At 46.6% G+C, this 16,257-nt stretch overlaps 1 protein-coding gene across 3 annotated transcripts; it reads left to right on the forward strand.

Annotated features, from left to right (window-relative positions):
- Positions 1 to 10,234: 10,234 nt before the first annotated feature.
- TP53I3 (tumor protein p53 inducible protein 3) lies at positions 10,235 to 15,911 on the forward strand. Of its 3 annotated transcripts, none has more exons than XM_047069607.1 (6): positions 10,235 to 10,423; positions 10,779 to 10,930; positions 12,019 to 12,286; positions 13,489 to 13,701; positions 14,579 to 14,775; positions 15,552 to 15,911. In XM_047069607.1, coding segments are annotated over exons 1-6 (1,014 nt in total). In that variant the 5' UTR covers positions 10,235 to 10,422; the 3' UTR covers positions 15,735 to 15,911. The 3 variants fall into 3 exon arrangements, with proteins under 3 accessions (XP_046925563.1, XP_046925564.1, XP_046925565.1); XM_047069608.1 differs by having other exon boundaries at positions 13,528 to 13,701; XM_047069609.1 differs by lacking the exon at positions 14,579 to 14,775.
- The last annotated feature ends 346 nt before the right edge of the window (positions 15,912 to 16,257 follow it).

Here is a 16,257-nt window from a genome sequence, read left to right on the forward strand (position 1 = left end):
CCAAAAAAAATTTTTTTTAATCAACTCAAAAAGATTTTTGACTCTGTCTCCCTTCCTTCCTCCTAGTCCACACAACTTAGTATGGGCAATGAATGCAGTCATCTCCAGAAAGGGTTCATCTGCTGTTTACCTCCAGGGTGATGATCAGGACAATAAGGGTGGGGAGTTATACAACCTATTTTGAAAATTTAGTATTCCATCCTGTCCATGATGCATCTTTCTTTCCCCTAACAGCAACTGCAGGCCAACCTGGTTGGCACACCCTTCAGGTGTCCCTGGGGAGGGAACATCTTACACCACTGGCATCAGGTCTTAGACCTTTTGCAGTTCTTGACATTATCAGGCAGCAAGGTACAGTTTTCTGAATTCTGAAAACATGCTATCTGGGGCTTTCCATGTAGATCTACCTACAGATTTTGGAGTCAGTCCTCATGCCAATGATTTCTCCTTGTAAATCAGCACATTGACTTCTGGATTTTATAACTCAGTCATGTGCATTATACACCCGCTCTCCACATGCTGTCAAGCTGGGGTTTTGAGCCTGCGAGGCAGAAGTTCTGGCCCTGGCCCGTGGTAATCTCTAAAGTGCTAGAGGCCATCATGAAGCCTCTTGCCTGCTCACCAGCTGGTCAGCCAGCCTTTCCTAGACACATACTCACTGCACTGCTAGGTGCCTGGGGGGCCCTTTTGTAAACCATCTCAAGGCAAATGCCTCACTACCTACAGCCATCATATATAGACCTGCCCAGTTACTTCTACAATTCTTATTATAAAGTTCCAGCTGTGTCCAGCTATTCAGAGAGACCCACCAAAGTGACCCTTTGGTGTAGCCACACAGTACCTGCAGAGGTGTCCTGGCCAGATGATCTTCTGGTCCAGGGGTCTCCAAACTAAAGAGATTTGTGTCCTGGTGGTCCACAAAGACTTTAGAAGGGGCACACAGGCGTGAATGGATTTAAGTGATTAATTTTTTACCAGATCCTCAACTTCCATATGTACTTGCCTAAAACCGCTGTGGTTGAGGAGTCATGTCAGCTCTAGCTTCCCACCTCCCCTCCCCAAGCACCCTTCCCCCAGTACACAAAAGGAAGGTATGCTCTCATTCAGCCCCAGTCTTGCCATGATGCTTGGCTTGGAGTACAAAAACTGCAGTGTGACAGAGGAAAGGAAAACTCTCAATATTTTTTAACGTTTTTAAATCCATCCTCTACTGTCAAAAAATATATGTGGAGAGATCCATGAGAATAAAGTAAAAAGTATTAGTGAGAAATAGTGAAAATCTTTGTGTCATAATTGTTCTATGAGAGGAAGGCTTTATGTCTTACCTATATTTCTTTTTTTAATGTTTATTTATTTTGAGAGAGGGAGGAGGGGAGAGGCAGAGAGAGATTGGGAGAGAGAGAATCCTAAGAGGGAATGAGATCAAGATCTGAGCCGAAATCAAGAGTTGGACACTTAACCGACTGAACCATCCAGGCACCCCTATATTTCTTAAAATTCAGAATTAAGATGATTGTTGGAGCACCTGAGTGGCTCTGTTGGTTAAACGTCTGACTTCAGCTCAGGTCATGATCTCCCGGTTTGTGAGTTCGAGCCCCACGTCAGGCTCTGTGCTGACAGCTCAGAGCCTGGAGCCTGCTTCTGACCCTGTGTCTCCTCCTCTCTCTGCCCCTCCCATGCTCATGCTCTGTCTCTCTCTGTCTCTCAATGATAAATAAACGTTAAAAAAAAATTTTTTAATATGAATAGGACATGTATTTAACATAACTATTTGAATTGAAAAATGAGAAACCTCTGATAGAAAGTAATTTTATCTGGCTGATTATTTAACAATGAGGATTGGCTTTGCCAATAAGAATGTCACAGATGTTTTTCATAATTAAGTCTGCAGCTTCAATGTATGAATACATTTTAATGAAAATGTATTTGAAGTATGTGATAAGGTAGAAGGATTTTTTTTAATGAGATTTATTTATTTATTTGTTTATTTATTTATTTATTTATTTATTTATTTATTTTTACTTTTGAGACAGAGAGACAGAGAATGAGTGGGGGAGGGGCAGAGAGAGAGGGAGACAAAGAATCCGAAGCAGGCTCCAGACTCTGAGCTGTCAGCACGGAGCCCAACCTGGGGCTCGAACTCATGATCCGTGGGATCATGACCTGAGCCGAAGTCGGACACTTAACCAACTGAACCACCAGGCGCCCCTAGAAGGATTTGATTTTTAAAAACTGTCATAGTAGGGGCGCCTGGGTGGCGCAGTCGGTTAAGCGTCCGACTTCAGCCAGGTCACGATCTTGCGGTCCGTGAGTTCGAGCCCCGCGTCAGGCTCTGGGCTGATGGCTCAGAGCCTGGAGCTTGCTTCCGATTCTGTGTCTCCCTCTCTCTGTGCCCCTCCCCCGTTCATGCTCTGTCTCTCTCTGTCCCAAAAATAAATAAACGTTGAAAAAAAAAAATTAAAAAAAAAAAAAAACTGTCATAGCAAAAGTGTATTGAGGGGCACCTGGGTGGCTCAGTCGGTTGAGCGTCGGTCTTTGGCTCAGGTCACGATCTCACGGTTTGTGAGTTCGAGCTCCGCGTCGGCCTCTGTGCTGACAGCTCAGAGCCTGGAGCCTGTTTCGGATTCTGTGTCTCTCTCTCTCTGACCCTCCCCTGTTCATGCTCTGTCTCTCTCTGTCTCAAAAATAAATAAACGTTAAAAAAAATAAAAAAACAAAAAAACAAAAATAAATAAAATGTAAAAAAAATTTTTTAATCTGAAAATTATTTTTAAAAAAGTGTATTGAAATTAACATTTTTACTTTCCAAATCCTTTGTGAGTATATCAATTTTTTAATTTTTTTTAAATTTTTTTTTAATGTTTATTTATTTTTGAGACAGAGAGAGACAGAGCATGAACGGGGGAGGGGTAGAGAGAGAGGGAAACACAGAATCGGAAGCAGGCTCCAGGCTCTGAGCCATCAGCCCAGAGTCCGACGCGGGGCTCGAACTCACGGACCACAAGATCGTGACCTGAGCTGAAGTCGGACACTTAACCGACTGAGCCACCCAGGCGCCCATGTAAGTATATTAATTTAAACAAGGGGCCTTAGGGCGCCTGGGTGGCTCAGTCAGTCACAGCTCAGGTCATGATCTCACAGTTCAAGGGTTCAGGAATTCGAGCTCATGGAGCCTGCTTGGGATTCTCTTTCTCTTCCTCTCTTTCTGCCCCTCCCCCACTTGCCTTTTCTCTCTCTCTCAAAATAAATAAACTTAAAAAAAAGTGCCTCTAAGTGAAAAAATAGTAGATATAATTAATAATCATGTGATAAATCTTCACAAAGCTTTGTTTGTATAATTCCAGAAGCTAAGATCCTGAACAACACTTAGGGGTGGGTAACAAATCCTTTACAGGTTGATTGGTTTCCCAGTCTTTGCTTTCAACAAAATTGAAAAAAGACCTAATTAAGTTGCCAGCTAATCTTTGAAAATAATTTTTGATGATAGATCATTATATAGTTTTTAATCATATAACTCAGAGGTATTCAGAGAATTGGCTGACATTTCTATAATGAAATTTCTCTTTCCCATCTAATTTATGCAAATTAGATTCCTCAGAGCTTGTCTATAAAAATGAAAAATAGGAAGAGAATTTATGTTGATCCCAGTCTCATTCCAGCAATGAGTAATATTCATCCATAGACATAGTAATTACTTGGAAAAATTCAACCCCACCATTGGTCATTAAGAGATGTCTTTCCAATAAAATTCTACTTTTCATGTTCAATAATTATTAATATTTGAAATAATACTTATAATAATATAAAAACTCAAATAATGTTTTGATCAATTGTGAACTAATAATATTGTAATAAAAATAAATTCCAGAAGAAATGTAACACTCACAGCCCTATGGTCACAGGAAATAACTTTTTAAATTAATGTCAGTTTTTGTACACATTTTCTTGCAGATAACAATGATCAATAAAGCATGAAATGCAGCAGTATATAATTCTATGAGAAAAGTAGAATGGAATATGAGTACAAGAAGAAAATTACATTTTAAAGCTTCTAACTGTTAAAGAACTGTTTGGGGCATTTTTAGTGGATGACCGTAGATATCAAATTGCTCTGAAATCTGGATTCTACTTGATGCATTTAAAAGCCTTATATGGGGGCGCCTGGGTGGCGCAGTCGGTTAAGCGTCCGACTTCAGCCAGGTCACGATCTCGTGGTCCGTGAGTTCGAGCCCCGCGTCAGGCTCTGGGCTGATGGCTCGGAGCCTGGAGCCTGTTTCCGATTCTGTGTCTCCCTCTCTCTCTGCCCCTCGCCCGTTCATGCTCTGTCTCTCTCTGTCCCAAAAATAAATAAACGTTGAAAAAAAAATTTAAAAAAAATAAAAAATAAAAAAATAAAAGCCTTATATGAGTAGAGCACCTGGGGGGGCTCAGTTGGTTAAGCCTCCAACTCTTGGTTTCAGCTCAGGTCACGATCTCACAGTTCATGAGTTTGAGCTCTGCATCAGACTCTGTGCTGACAGAATGTAGCCTGCTTGGGATTCTCTCTCCCTCTCTCTCTCTACCCCTCCCCTGCTTGCATGCTCTCGCTGTCAAAATAAATAAATAAACCTTTAAAAATAAGTAAATAAATAAAAGCCTGATATGAGTTTTAAAATGTTAGTATTTATGACCAGAAATCATATCTTTTACACTATTTACATTTAAGATTAAATATTTTAGATATTGCGGTGCCTGGGTGGCTCAGTTAATTTTGTCTCAGGTCATGATCTCATGGTAGTGAGATCAAGCTCTGGGTTAGGTTCTTCACTGGGTCCTGGGCATGGAGCCTGCTGAAGATTCTCTCCCTCCCTCTTTCTCTGCCCCTCCCCCACTCATTCCCTCCCTCCCTCTCTCTCTCTTTTTCTCAAAAAAAAAAAAAAAGGAAAAAATATTTTAGGTATCAACTTTAAAATGTGAGCGGGGACAGACACATAGTTTTGTTTTTTTTTTTTAACGTTTATTTATTTTTGGGACAGAGAGAGACAGAGCATGAATGGGGGAGGGGCAGAGAGAGAGGGAGACACAGAATCGGAAACAGGCTCCAGGCTCTGAGCCATCAGCCCAGAGCCCGACGCGGGGCTCGAACTCACGGACCGCGAGATCGTGACCTGGCTGAAGTCGGACGCTTAACCGACTGCGCCACCCAGGCGCCCCCAGACACATAGTTTTTGAAAAAGTTTTGTCTGTTCGAGACAAAATGTGAAGACCACTGCCCAGAGTAAGAAGTGCCTTGGGCATTGAGTCATGTGGATGGGTGCCCAGGAAGATGGCAGGGGCAGGTAGCCAAAAAGCAGACCCCAGAAGATGGAGGCAGAGGACTCCACCAGGCTGACTCCAAGTCTTCTCTCTCCCAGAGCCTTCCTAAGTCCCTGCTCCTAGGATTTGCTCCATCAAGCTCAGTGTGGAGTACGCACAGAGGGAGGGGAGAAAGAGCCCACAGAAAGGCCTGCAGGCACAAAAGCTGCACGAACAACCTAGACAAGAGCTGGCCCAGCTCCTCCAGGGAAGAGGGTCTGCTCCAGAACCATGAGTCACCACTGAGCTTGGTCATCAGAGAAGCTAATGCCTCAAGGTGACTCAGCAGCACTGTGCAAAAACCCTTTGAAGGAGCCGGGAGCCTGCTGGACATCTGGACGAGATTCTTCCAGGCCCCCAACCCCATTTAACTTCAGCAGCAGCAGCAGCAGCAGGAGCAGCAACTGCACCTCAGATCACTTCCTCCACCCCATTCCTAACGCAGAAGATCTTGTTTGTTCTGCTAAAATAGAAACCTTTGGGGGAGACTCTTTAGAGGCCAGCGATATGGGGGATTGTGAAATACTGCCACTGCAAAAATTCCACCCAATCCCTACATGTAGCTCTTCACAGAAAGGGAACTAGAGCAGGAAAAGTTGCTTTAAAAAGCAGCTTGTTCTGTGGGGTGGCCATCTTCCTCCAGCAACAACTGGCAAGACTGGCAAGACTGGCACTGGACCCCCGGACCTGTCTCATCAGACCCACTTACTCACCCATGTGCCCCTCTTTCTGCAAGACAAAGCCAGTATTCCAGCCCTCAGTAGCCAGCAGCATTTTGGGACTCTAGACATCTAGACATGGGCAGAGCTGGAGCCCACGCTGCCAGCAGCAGTGGGAGATCAGACACCCAGCCATGGTTTTGCTGCCTGGCAGGAGTCAAGCTCAGTATGCCACCATCCCCGAAGGGCTCCTCACGCTCATGCCCATGCCCATCCTGGAGGACTGACCCTGCCCTAGGCGGCAGCTATCCTGAAGGCCTGGCTCACTGTTTTCTGGCCGCTACACTGCATGCGTGAGGAAGACCCTCAACCCCCAGAGACCCCTCCCGCTAGCCCTGCCCTGTCACTCAAAGCTAACTGCTGACACCAACTCAGGCCTCTGACTGCCCTAACCTTCATCTCTAAGCCCCTCACCGATGCTCTGACACACTCTAACCTTTAATCCCAATGTTGATGGGACCTGTCCCCCATGGAGATAACTGTGGACAATTTTTATGACCAATGTGAGGCAGAACCAAGCTTCTCAGAGCAGTTCCAGCTGCTTGTCCTCATCCCGAGAGGAAACTGTCCTTCGGTCCTTCTGCTGGGTCCCTCACAGGCAGTGGAGGAGACCTTCCTGTTCCATTCATCTGCTACAAAGAGGGAACAGAGCGGCCCAGCCATCTGTCCTGGGGGCTGTCTGTCCCAGAAGCTCCCTAGACTCTTAGCTCCCCACCCCCTGCTCTTTTTATTTTAAGTGTATCTATTTATTTATTTGTTGAAAGAGAGAGAGAGAGATTCCCAAACAGGCTCCACCTTGTCAGTACAGAGCCCAATGCAGGGCTCAAACTCACGAGAAATGGCGAGATCTTGACCTGAGCTGAAACCAAGAGTCGGATGCTTAACTGACTGAACTAGCCGTGCACCCCAGGAGGCCCCTTTAGAACAATTCTGACCCTCAACCCTCTCCTTGCCTGCTGGATTGATTTTGTACAAACCCAGTGCTGATCAAGGCTCCCTGAGCCCCAGAACTCTGGATGGCTTCTCACACTCGGTGCCTTCTGTGACCCAGGGCCCACCTGACCCTTGGCTTGTCTCTCATCACACCCTCAATACACTAGATGGTTTATCTTTCCAAAGCCAACCCTATAACTTCCCTCCCCTGTGCCGTTGCTGGCTCAGCATATTCTAACCTGGGTTGCTGCCACAGGAGGCGTACAAGAGGGGCTGAGAGGGCTCATCCCTCCTGGCACTGGGGATGTGGGCACAGCTGCCGTTCAGTTGGCCAGACTATTCAGAGCCATCTCCCTGGCGACCACGAGCCCCAAGGAGAAAATTGAGATGGCCTAGACGCTGGGTGCCACAACGGGGTTTGGTTATAAGGAGGACTTCTCTGCAAAGAGGCTGAAGGCCATGCAGAGTACAGATGTGCATGTTTCTGCAGTGGCTTGTGCATTTGGAGGAAAGGCCAAACTGATCCTTACTCCCCAGCTCAAGGGAGCTGTCTTTTGTCCTACCTACTCTTCTTCCATAATCTTTTCCTCCTCTTTTCTCTCTTGTATTAGTTACCTATTGTTGCATAACAAATTGCCCCCCCAAACTTAGTGGCTTAAAACAGCAAACATGTATTATCTCACAGTTTCTATGGGTCAGGAACCTGGGGACAATTTAGCTGAGTCCTCCAGCTCAGGGTCTGGTGTGGTTACAGGGAGATATGGTTCATTGAGACTATGAGTGTAGCATTCCAACTCAATTTTTTAAATTTTAAATGTTTCATTTCTTTCACATAGCTCTACATATAAAGTGCTTATTCTTTTTTTTTTAATTTTTTTTAACTTTTATTTATTTTTGAGACAGAGACAGAGCATGAACAGGGGAGGGTCAGAGAGAGAGAGACACAGAATCCGAAACAGGCTCCAGGCTCTGAGCTGTAAGCACAGAGCCCGACGCGGGGCTTGAACTCACGGACCGCGAGATCATGACCCGAGCCGAATTCAGCCGCCTAACCGACTGAGCCACCCAGGCGCCCCATAAAGTGCTTATTCTTTTTGTATTTTGTATTTTGTTCCCTACCTCCCATGAGGTAGGCACTCTCTCCCAAAATAAGATATATAAAAATAACTCCATATAAAAAGATTCTGTATCTTTTTTCATGCTCACATGACCATATAAGTATGTGTATAGCCATGTATATGCATATATGGACATTTGCCATTCTTTTACCAAAATGTTACTCTCATTAAATGAATGTTTCACAGAAATCCCTCTATGTCAACTGCTATAGCTCTAAGGCATTTTTCAAATGGATGTATGGGTTCATCATTTATCCAGCCATTCCCTGAGTAATGGGATTTATTTTGTTTCTACATTTTTTCTCTATGATCAATGCTGCAAGAAACATTTCTCTACATATGTCCTTATATACTGGCATTTATTTCTATAGAACAAACACTTCAGAAACATGTACTATACTATCATTGTTATCATTATCATAGCATTGTCTGACATCTGGTAATATACTTACTACTGTTTTTCATATATTTCTTGGCCATTTGATATAGATGGCAAGAAGAGGGACAGTAGCTGATGGGCATTACATTTTTTTTCTATTTTATTTTATATTTTATTTATCTTATCTTATCTTATCTTATCTTATCTTATCTTATCTTATCTTATCTTATCTTATCTCTTGAGAGAGAGCATGAGCAGGGGAGGGGCAGAGAGAGGGAGACAGAGGATCCGAAGCAGGCTCCACCCTGTCAGCGGAGAGCCAGACATAGGGCTCAAATTCACAGACCGTGAGATCATGACCTGAGCCAAAGTCGGATGCCCAACTGACAGAGCCACCCAGGCACCCCTGATGGGCATTTTTGTAAAACAGAAAGCTTTATGAAAAAACATAATTTGGGGGTGCCTGGGCGGCTCAGTCAGTTAAGCATCAGACTCTTGACCTTAGCTCAGGTCAGATTCAAGCCCCGTGTTGGGCTCCACACTGGGCATGAAGCCTACAAAAACATTTTTTTTTTTCTAATAACCTTCTTGCAAGAGGTGTGCTCAGCAGAGGGATGTAAATAAAGAGATAAGATTTTGCAATTGGCAGGAGAGACATATACAAGACAGCTTGCTGTAGTTAGAGCCTTGGACCAGGACCCAGAAGATATGAATTTGATTTTTGGCTCTGACACTCACTAGCTATGTGCTCCTTGAAATCAAATTAGTCTTTCTATATCTGAGTTCCTTTCTAGTAAAGTGTTATGAAGATCCAATGAGGATGCATGTGAAGAGGTTGTAAATTATAAGGCACCACAAGATGTTACCTAACTTGTTTTTGTACAAGCACACACATGTGTGTATTCTTCTAAATCAGCGCTTAACTGGGGTGGGGGGGGGAGGAAAGAGGAGCAATTTTGACAGCCCCTCCTCCCCCCCAGAGGATGTCTGGAAGCATTTTTTTATTGTCATGACTGGATAGTGGGTGAAGACCGGGATGCTGTTAAACATTGCACAATGCACCGGGCAGTCTTTCAAAAATAATTATCTAGTCCAGGGGCGCCTGGGTGGCTCAATAGGTTAAGTGTTCGACTTTGGCTCAGGTCATGATCTCAGGGTTCCTGAGTTCCAGCCCTGCATAGGGTTCTGTGCTTACAGCTCCCAACCTGGAGCCTGCTTCAAATTCTGTGTCTCCCTCTCTCTCTCTGACCCTCCCCCACTCACACTGTCACCCTCGCTCAAAAATAAACATTAAAAATTAAAAAAAAAAAAAGATGTATCTAGTCCAAAATGTCAACAGTGCCAAATCTGAGAAACCTGATGTAGCCTATTTATACAACTTTAACCAGTCAAAATTGCCTCCCTGGGCAGCATCTTCCAGGCGCTGCTCCCTCATCCCCAGGAGGAAGAGCAGAAGTGGTAAGGATCCCAGGACGGCATTTACCTTCCCCTTTCTCCAATCCTCCTCAATTCTGTCAGCTGCACCCATCTTGCCCAACCATACTCAAGATGCTGGCCCTGCAGTGTCAGTGAGTTAAAAGCCTGGCCTGGGTGGAAAATGGACCGATCGCCGGCCAAGAGACTAGTTCTCTAGAGAGAAGGAAGTTTTCTCTTCTGGAAGTGAGACTATAACAGGATTTCCGGCCAACCGAAGAAAGACTAGTTTCCGAGGCTCAAATGAATAGAGAATCTGATTCGCTATCACTATCTTTGCAAGGTGGGGGAGAAGGAGAAGGAAGAGGAGGGTTGGTCCAGGTCAGTCCCACCCCTGGCGCTGTCCGGAGTCCAGCCGTCCTTCGCGGTCGCGGCCGAGGCAGTCCCGGACTCCAGGGTTCTTCTGCTCCAGGGACCCGAGGGAGCGCAGGACCGCGCCGCGCGGAGCAGCGGAGAGTCCGGCCCCAGTAAGTGTCCAGGAACTCACACGCGGGCGGGTGAGGCGGGGTGGGGGTGGGTTCCAACTCAGAGGGAGCGCAACTTGCCTCACGCTCTTCTGTGTCTTCCCCCTACGCTGCATCCTAGCCGGGACAGAGCCACCTTGGCCTAACCAGAGTCCTCTGCAGGGGGTCCGTGTGCGGGAGGCTGGGACCTCCAGGGAAGGAGCGCGGGGCGCGGCGCGGGCCGGACGTCCTGGAGACCACTTTTTAAGGGAAGCCGCTGGCCGGCAGGGGGCGCTGCAGCGTCGGGTTAGGCGCTGCAGCGTCGGGTTAGGCGCTGCGCTCTCCGAAGGACCTCGGGCTCCCTCCCTTGCTTCTACAGTGTCCTCAGAGAACATGTTAGCTGTGCACTTTGACAAGCCGGGAGGACCAGAAAACCTTTACTTGAAGGAGGTGGCCAAGCCCAGCCCAGTAGAAAGTGAAGTCCTCCTGAAAGTGGCGGCCAGCGCCCTGAACCGGGCAGACTTACTCCAGGTACCCAAGGGTCAGGGAGGGGCTTCGGGGCCTTAGAGAAATATTCACCAGATAGATAAAAGGAATGACCTATGGCACTGCCAGTAACAGTCTTCATGATATGTCTGCAGAATGTGTGCCGGGGGTTCTAAGACAAAGAACCAGTTAGCCTCCTTTGTTTCCACAATATATAGGGATATTTGCAAAGCGGCATCTACTCTGTGTTACCCCATTACCTGCTCAGGCTTCCACATAAGGAGATGGGGACTACCATTTGTTGAGCGTGTGGGGTGTGTGCGTGTGAGGCCTTGTTCTATCTCATTTACTCTTCTGGCAACCCTGTTTACCATTTGTATCATATAGATAAACTGAGAGTCAGAGAGGTTAAGCAATACTCAGAACACTAATAATCAGGGCAGCTCTAATTCAAACTGAGGTCTGGTGTGGCTCCAAAGTTCTGCATTCCTTCAGCTCTGAGGGTCCTGGAGCTGGCAGGGGACTGTACTCTAGGAATCTTCTTTTTTCTGCTCTTTGAAGCACTAAACTGAGACAGTTGCATTGATTGGGATAATTGAGAAATGTGTGCCAGAATCACCTGGGCCACTTTTCCAAAATAAACATTACCACAACCCAGGCATATGTACTTTGAAAAAGCTCCTCAAATGGTTCTAGTGCAGTCTTAGTTCAGCCCCTCTGGTCTGAAACCTCCAGTCAGAGGCTTCTGAGGCTTGCAGTGAGTGAGTACAAAGCCTGGCACTTGATATATGAAAACTGTCTTTAAGGAGTCCACGGTTTTGTTCCTTGTCCTGCTACTGATTTACTTTGTGACCTTGGACAAGGCATTTCCCTGTGCAGGTCTCAGTTTCTCTCTTTGTAAAACAAGGTGTTTTGATGAAGTAAATAGCTAAGGGCCCAACCACTTCTGACATCCACCTATTATGTGACTTACAGTATCTGAATTACTTCTCCTGTCTCCTGTGCTGACTTAGCAAAACCTGACTTTATCCTATTTTTTCTGAGAAAAAGAGGGGCCATTGGAAGAGAGCCAGGGATGGTGACACACACATTTCTGATCATGCTCACCACTTAGTGCACCCCTCTTTCTGCAGAGACAAGGCCAGTATCCCCCACCCCCGGGAGCCAGCAGCATTTTGGGATTGGAGGCATCTGGACACATAGCAGCGCTGGGGCCCGCCTGCCAGGGGCACTGGAAGATTGGGGACCCAGTCATGGTTCTGCTGCCTGGCGGGGGACAGGCTCAGTATGTCACTGTCCCTGAAGGGCTCCTCATGCCTATTCCAGCAGGACTGACCCTGTCCCAGGCTGCAGCCATCCCAGAGGCCTGGCTTACCGCCTTCCAGCTGTTACATCTCTTGGGTGAGGAGGCCCCCCGCACCGTGCTCGCTCCATACAGTGTGGCTTAGTTACTTCCTGACTCAGCCACCTCAAAACCCAGCAGCCCTCAGAGGCAGCTTTGGCCTGGCCACTGAGTCACACCCAACCCCAGCACCCCACCCTAATGTACTGCCGGTAGTATCAGGTCCTCATACCACGTTAGCAATGGCCTGATGTTGAGGCTGAAAATCATGGTTGGTAGATGGAGCCTGGAAAGCACTGGATAGAAGGCCTGTGCACATCTTCACACTGTAGGCCCCCCAGTAGTCCCAGCTGCTCACAGTCCTGCCGAGCTTCTCTCTGTGAGCCTGATGCAGCAGAAGGGGCTATTCAATCAACTTTTATTCTTCCCAATCCCTCTGATGGGAGGGAGCCTAAGAAGACTTGGTCCCTGCCATGAGGGAGCTCAGTGAAACTGGGAAGACCAGGCATGCACATAGAACCATAGAGTTCAGCAGGTGGCCCTGTCTCTAACTACAATAGAAACTCCAGATGGCAACAGTTAGCGTGGGTAAGCGTGGTCAGAGAGGGCTTTCTGGAAGAGAAGGACTTGAAGGGTGAGTAAAGTTGAGGTGCACAGAAGGCAGGCCAAGGCAGCTTAAGAGAGTGTCAAGGTGAGATTGGCTGCTCCACTCAGAGTGAAGGACAATGATTATTATCTGTGACAGATGAGACTCGGACTGGGTTGTAGTGGCCTTGAGTGGCACATTGTCTGGACTGGATGCAAAAGCCAACTGAGAACCACTTTAGATTTTGAGGAGAAAGTGACATAATGAAAGCTCCATTTCAGGAAGAGAAGCCTGGTGGTTGTCCATGGTGCCTGGATCACTGAGACCAGCTGGAGGCCAGTTTCAGACTAAAGAGGGACTGGCTTCAGGTGGTGACAGTGGGAAGAGCCGTTACTTCTTACTTATTAAGGTATATGTCAGAGATGTGCATCTCGGTATTACTTCATAAGGAAAATATAGATTATGGATGTGGCTGCTAATAGCTGTTTCAAAAGGTTGTTTCCCACTTTGACAAGAGGCAGGAAAACAAAAAAAGAATTGTCGAGCACTCTGAAGAGAGCAAGAGATTTGGCATTCGGTGGTCCAGGGCCAGGCACATGTGGCAGAATATGCCTGCGTGGGGAATGTGTAACACTTGCAAAGTAAAGAGAATGGTTCCTGTACTTTGTGTCACAGGACACGTTCAGGCTGGAGACTCTGTGCTAATCCATGCAGGATCAAGTGGTGTGGGCACAGCTGCCATCCAACTCGCCCGGATGGCTGGAGCTATTCCTCTAGTCACAGCTGGCTCCCAGCACAAGCTTCAGATGGCAGAGAAGCTTGGAGCAGCTGCTGGATTCAATTACAAAGAAGAGGATTTTTCTGAAGCAACACTGAAATTCACCAAAGGTAAACAATAGCTTCTGCAGCTCTACAGGAATTTCAGAGGTGATTAAACAAAATCCTCACCAGCCTGAAGGTTGCCAGTACTCTGGATCTGTCTTGCCTCTGCTAAATGCCCAACAGCTGCCCTGGCCAATTTCTAGTACTCTGGTGTTTGACCTCTGGAGACAGGCAGACAGTATTTAGGACTAAAATGTTTCTGTGTGCATTCTTGTAAGTGATAGGATTCCTACTCATTTTAAAAACTGGATAAACCAAAGAACTGGCCCGGAATTATCCAGGACCTCTTCTTCCAAGTCACTCTGCAATGAGTTACCAGGAGCGTAGGGCAGAGACCAGTTTAGTGCTGGTCATAGGAGGGGTAGGATGGTAGCTCCCCAAATGGGTAAGCCTCTGTATTCCAAAGCCAAATCTGTATATTTTGGGGTCATCCCTTTTCCATTTTGAGTCGAAAAGGAGAGATGAAACCAAAGCTAGTAAAATGATTCAGACAACCCAGTACAGACACTTCATAATTTAGATGTGAATTAGCCTGCTCTGTAGACTGGGTGGATTTCCCCTGTTCTTTCTCTTTCATGCTTGGGTGCCAGTGGGTTCTATACTTACATGGGGATCAAGAGAGATACCAGGTCATGGTGTTGCCCCATTTCCCTCTTGCTGTGGCTAGGAATCATAAAAGATGAACTACAGCACACATGTATGATAGAATTCAGCTATCTAAACTCCATTTACAGCAATGTTTCTTTGAGCAATGTTTCTAGTTCTAACCTATACATTGTATACATGTACATATCCATATATTCACAAATATACCATGGAATCTTACTTTGCACAAAGCTTTCTGTGTCTGACTAGCACTACAAATCTGTATTTCATGTGAAAGGTGCTGGAGTCAACCTTATTCTAGACTGCATAGGTGGATCCTACTGGGAGAAAAATGTCAACTGCCTGGCTCTTGACGGTCGCTGGGTTCTCTATGGTCTGATGGGAGGAAATGACATCAATGGACCTCTACTTTCAAAGCTACTTTTTAAACGAGGAAGTCTGATCACCACTCTGCTGAGATCAAGGGACGAAAAGGTGAATGATGAATGAAAAGAAAACATGATTTTATTGCCCAGAAAAGTGTGATTTGTTTACATAACTACAAAAAAGTTAGATCTGACACATCTTCTGTTAGACAGCCCATGTAGAAACCTGCCCCGCTATGGATAAATAAGTAATCATTTTCACAGAACTAATTAAAATTGGTCAGAAGTCTCAACATCTTGGAAAGAAGGTAACTAATCCCTCACATATTATTTAACCTTTGTAACAGAATGAATGAAGCATTGACAATATTAGGAAATAGGGGTTGTCTCCAAAGGCAGAACTCTTTTCAGTGTGATATAAAGCCGCTTAGGTGAGTAAGGTTAGTTAAGGCTGGACCTGCAACATATTATATATTACTGAAACCTTCTCTGTGTGGCACTTTAGCAGGTGCCAGATTTGGGAATGTTTCCCAACCTACGTTTTCACACCTGTGGGATAGCAAAGCATAAACATCCCTTTTGAACTCAGCCTATAGAAGCCCGTTCTGTGGCCCAACTCCTGCTTTAAACCCTTAAAAACAGTCCTGTGGTCTGTGCCACTAATATTTTAGTCCAGGATTCCGTCTTTATCTGCTACAGAAGAGTGGTTATACATTTAGGGGCATGCATATACAAGCTGGTAGTAAAGGAGTTAGGTACCCCTGTGTGCATTTTCAGATGTGTACACGTTTCAGAGAGAGCACAAAAGCTAATAAATAAGCAGGATGGGGAGTAGCAAGGTAAAGTCTCTGTCTAGACTGATGGTCTCCTTTTCCTTGTTTTAAGTACAAGCAAATGCTGGTGGAGGCTTTCACAAAACAGATTCTGCCCCACTTCTCCACGGAGAGCCCACAACGTCTAGTGCCGGTTTTGGACAGAGTCTACCCCGTGACTGCGATCCAAGAGGCCCATGCATACATGGAGAGCAACAAGAACGTGGGCAAAATCGTCCTGGAACTGCCGCAATGAAGGAGGAGGGGGTAGTACTCAGGCCTTCCCAGGACAAACTTGGACAAAGTTCACAGTACGCCGGAAGGAGATCGGGTGCGACTCCTGGCTGCCCTGTAACCCATTGGCCCTTCCCCGGCCTCCTCAACTGACCCGTGTAAAGCCAATCTAGGGAAATAAAAATAAAGTAGAGCTAAAGGGCGGCCTTCTCACTTCGGCGGCCCCAGATCGCTGACTGAGGCAGCCGGGGCGGGGATGAGGTGGGGGTCGGGACTGGCGTTGCCGCAGGCGTTCCAGGAGTGCTCAACTTCAGGGTCGGGGGTTCCGGGTACGGGGACATGGTCGGCCACAACCCCACCTGCCACAACCCCGTAAGCCCAGCTTTGCCCAGCGCTGGAGGACCGGGCCCACACACCAGTCCCCGGGTACCGCCGCGCGCGCCCCACAGGGGCCAGGCCCCGCAACCTCCGGCCAGCTTCCTTTGCTCAGGGCTGCCGTGACGGGAACACCTCCCCTTCTTAAGCCCAGGCCCCGCCCTTTCCGG

This window comes from Lynx rufus, unplaced genomic scaffold (genome assembly GCF_022079265.1).
Source record: "Lynx rufus isolate CCGP_SWC_20201006 ecotype Redwood Valley unplaced genomic scaffold, mLynRuf1.p SCAF_8, whole genome shotgun sequence".
Taxonomy (NCBI): Eukaryota; Metazoa; Chordata; class Mammalia; order Carnivora; family Felidae; genus Lynx; species Lynx rufus.

Coding starts and splice junctions, on each gene's coding strand:
- TP53I3 (XM_047069607.1), top strand. Junction 12,287..13,488: donor CCAGCTGTTACATCTCTTGG/GTGAGGAGGCCC, acceptor TTTGTGTCACAG/GACACGTTCAGGCTGGAGAC. Junction 14,776..15,551: donor TGAGATCAAGGGACGAAAAG/GTGAATGATGAA, acceptor CCTTGTTTTAAG/TACAAGCAAATGCTGGTGGA.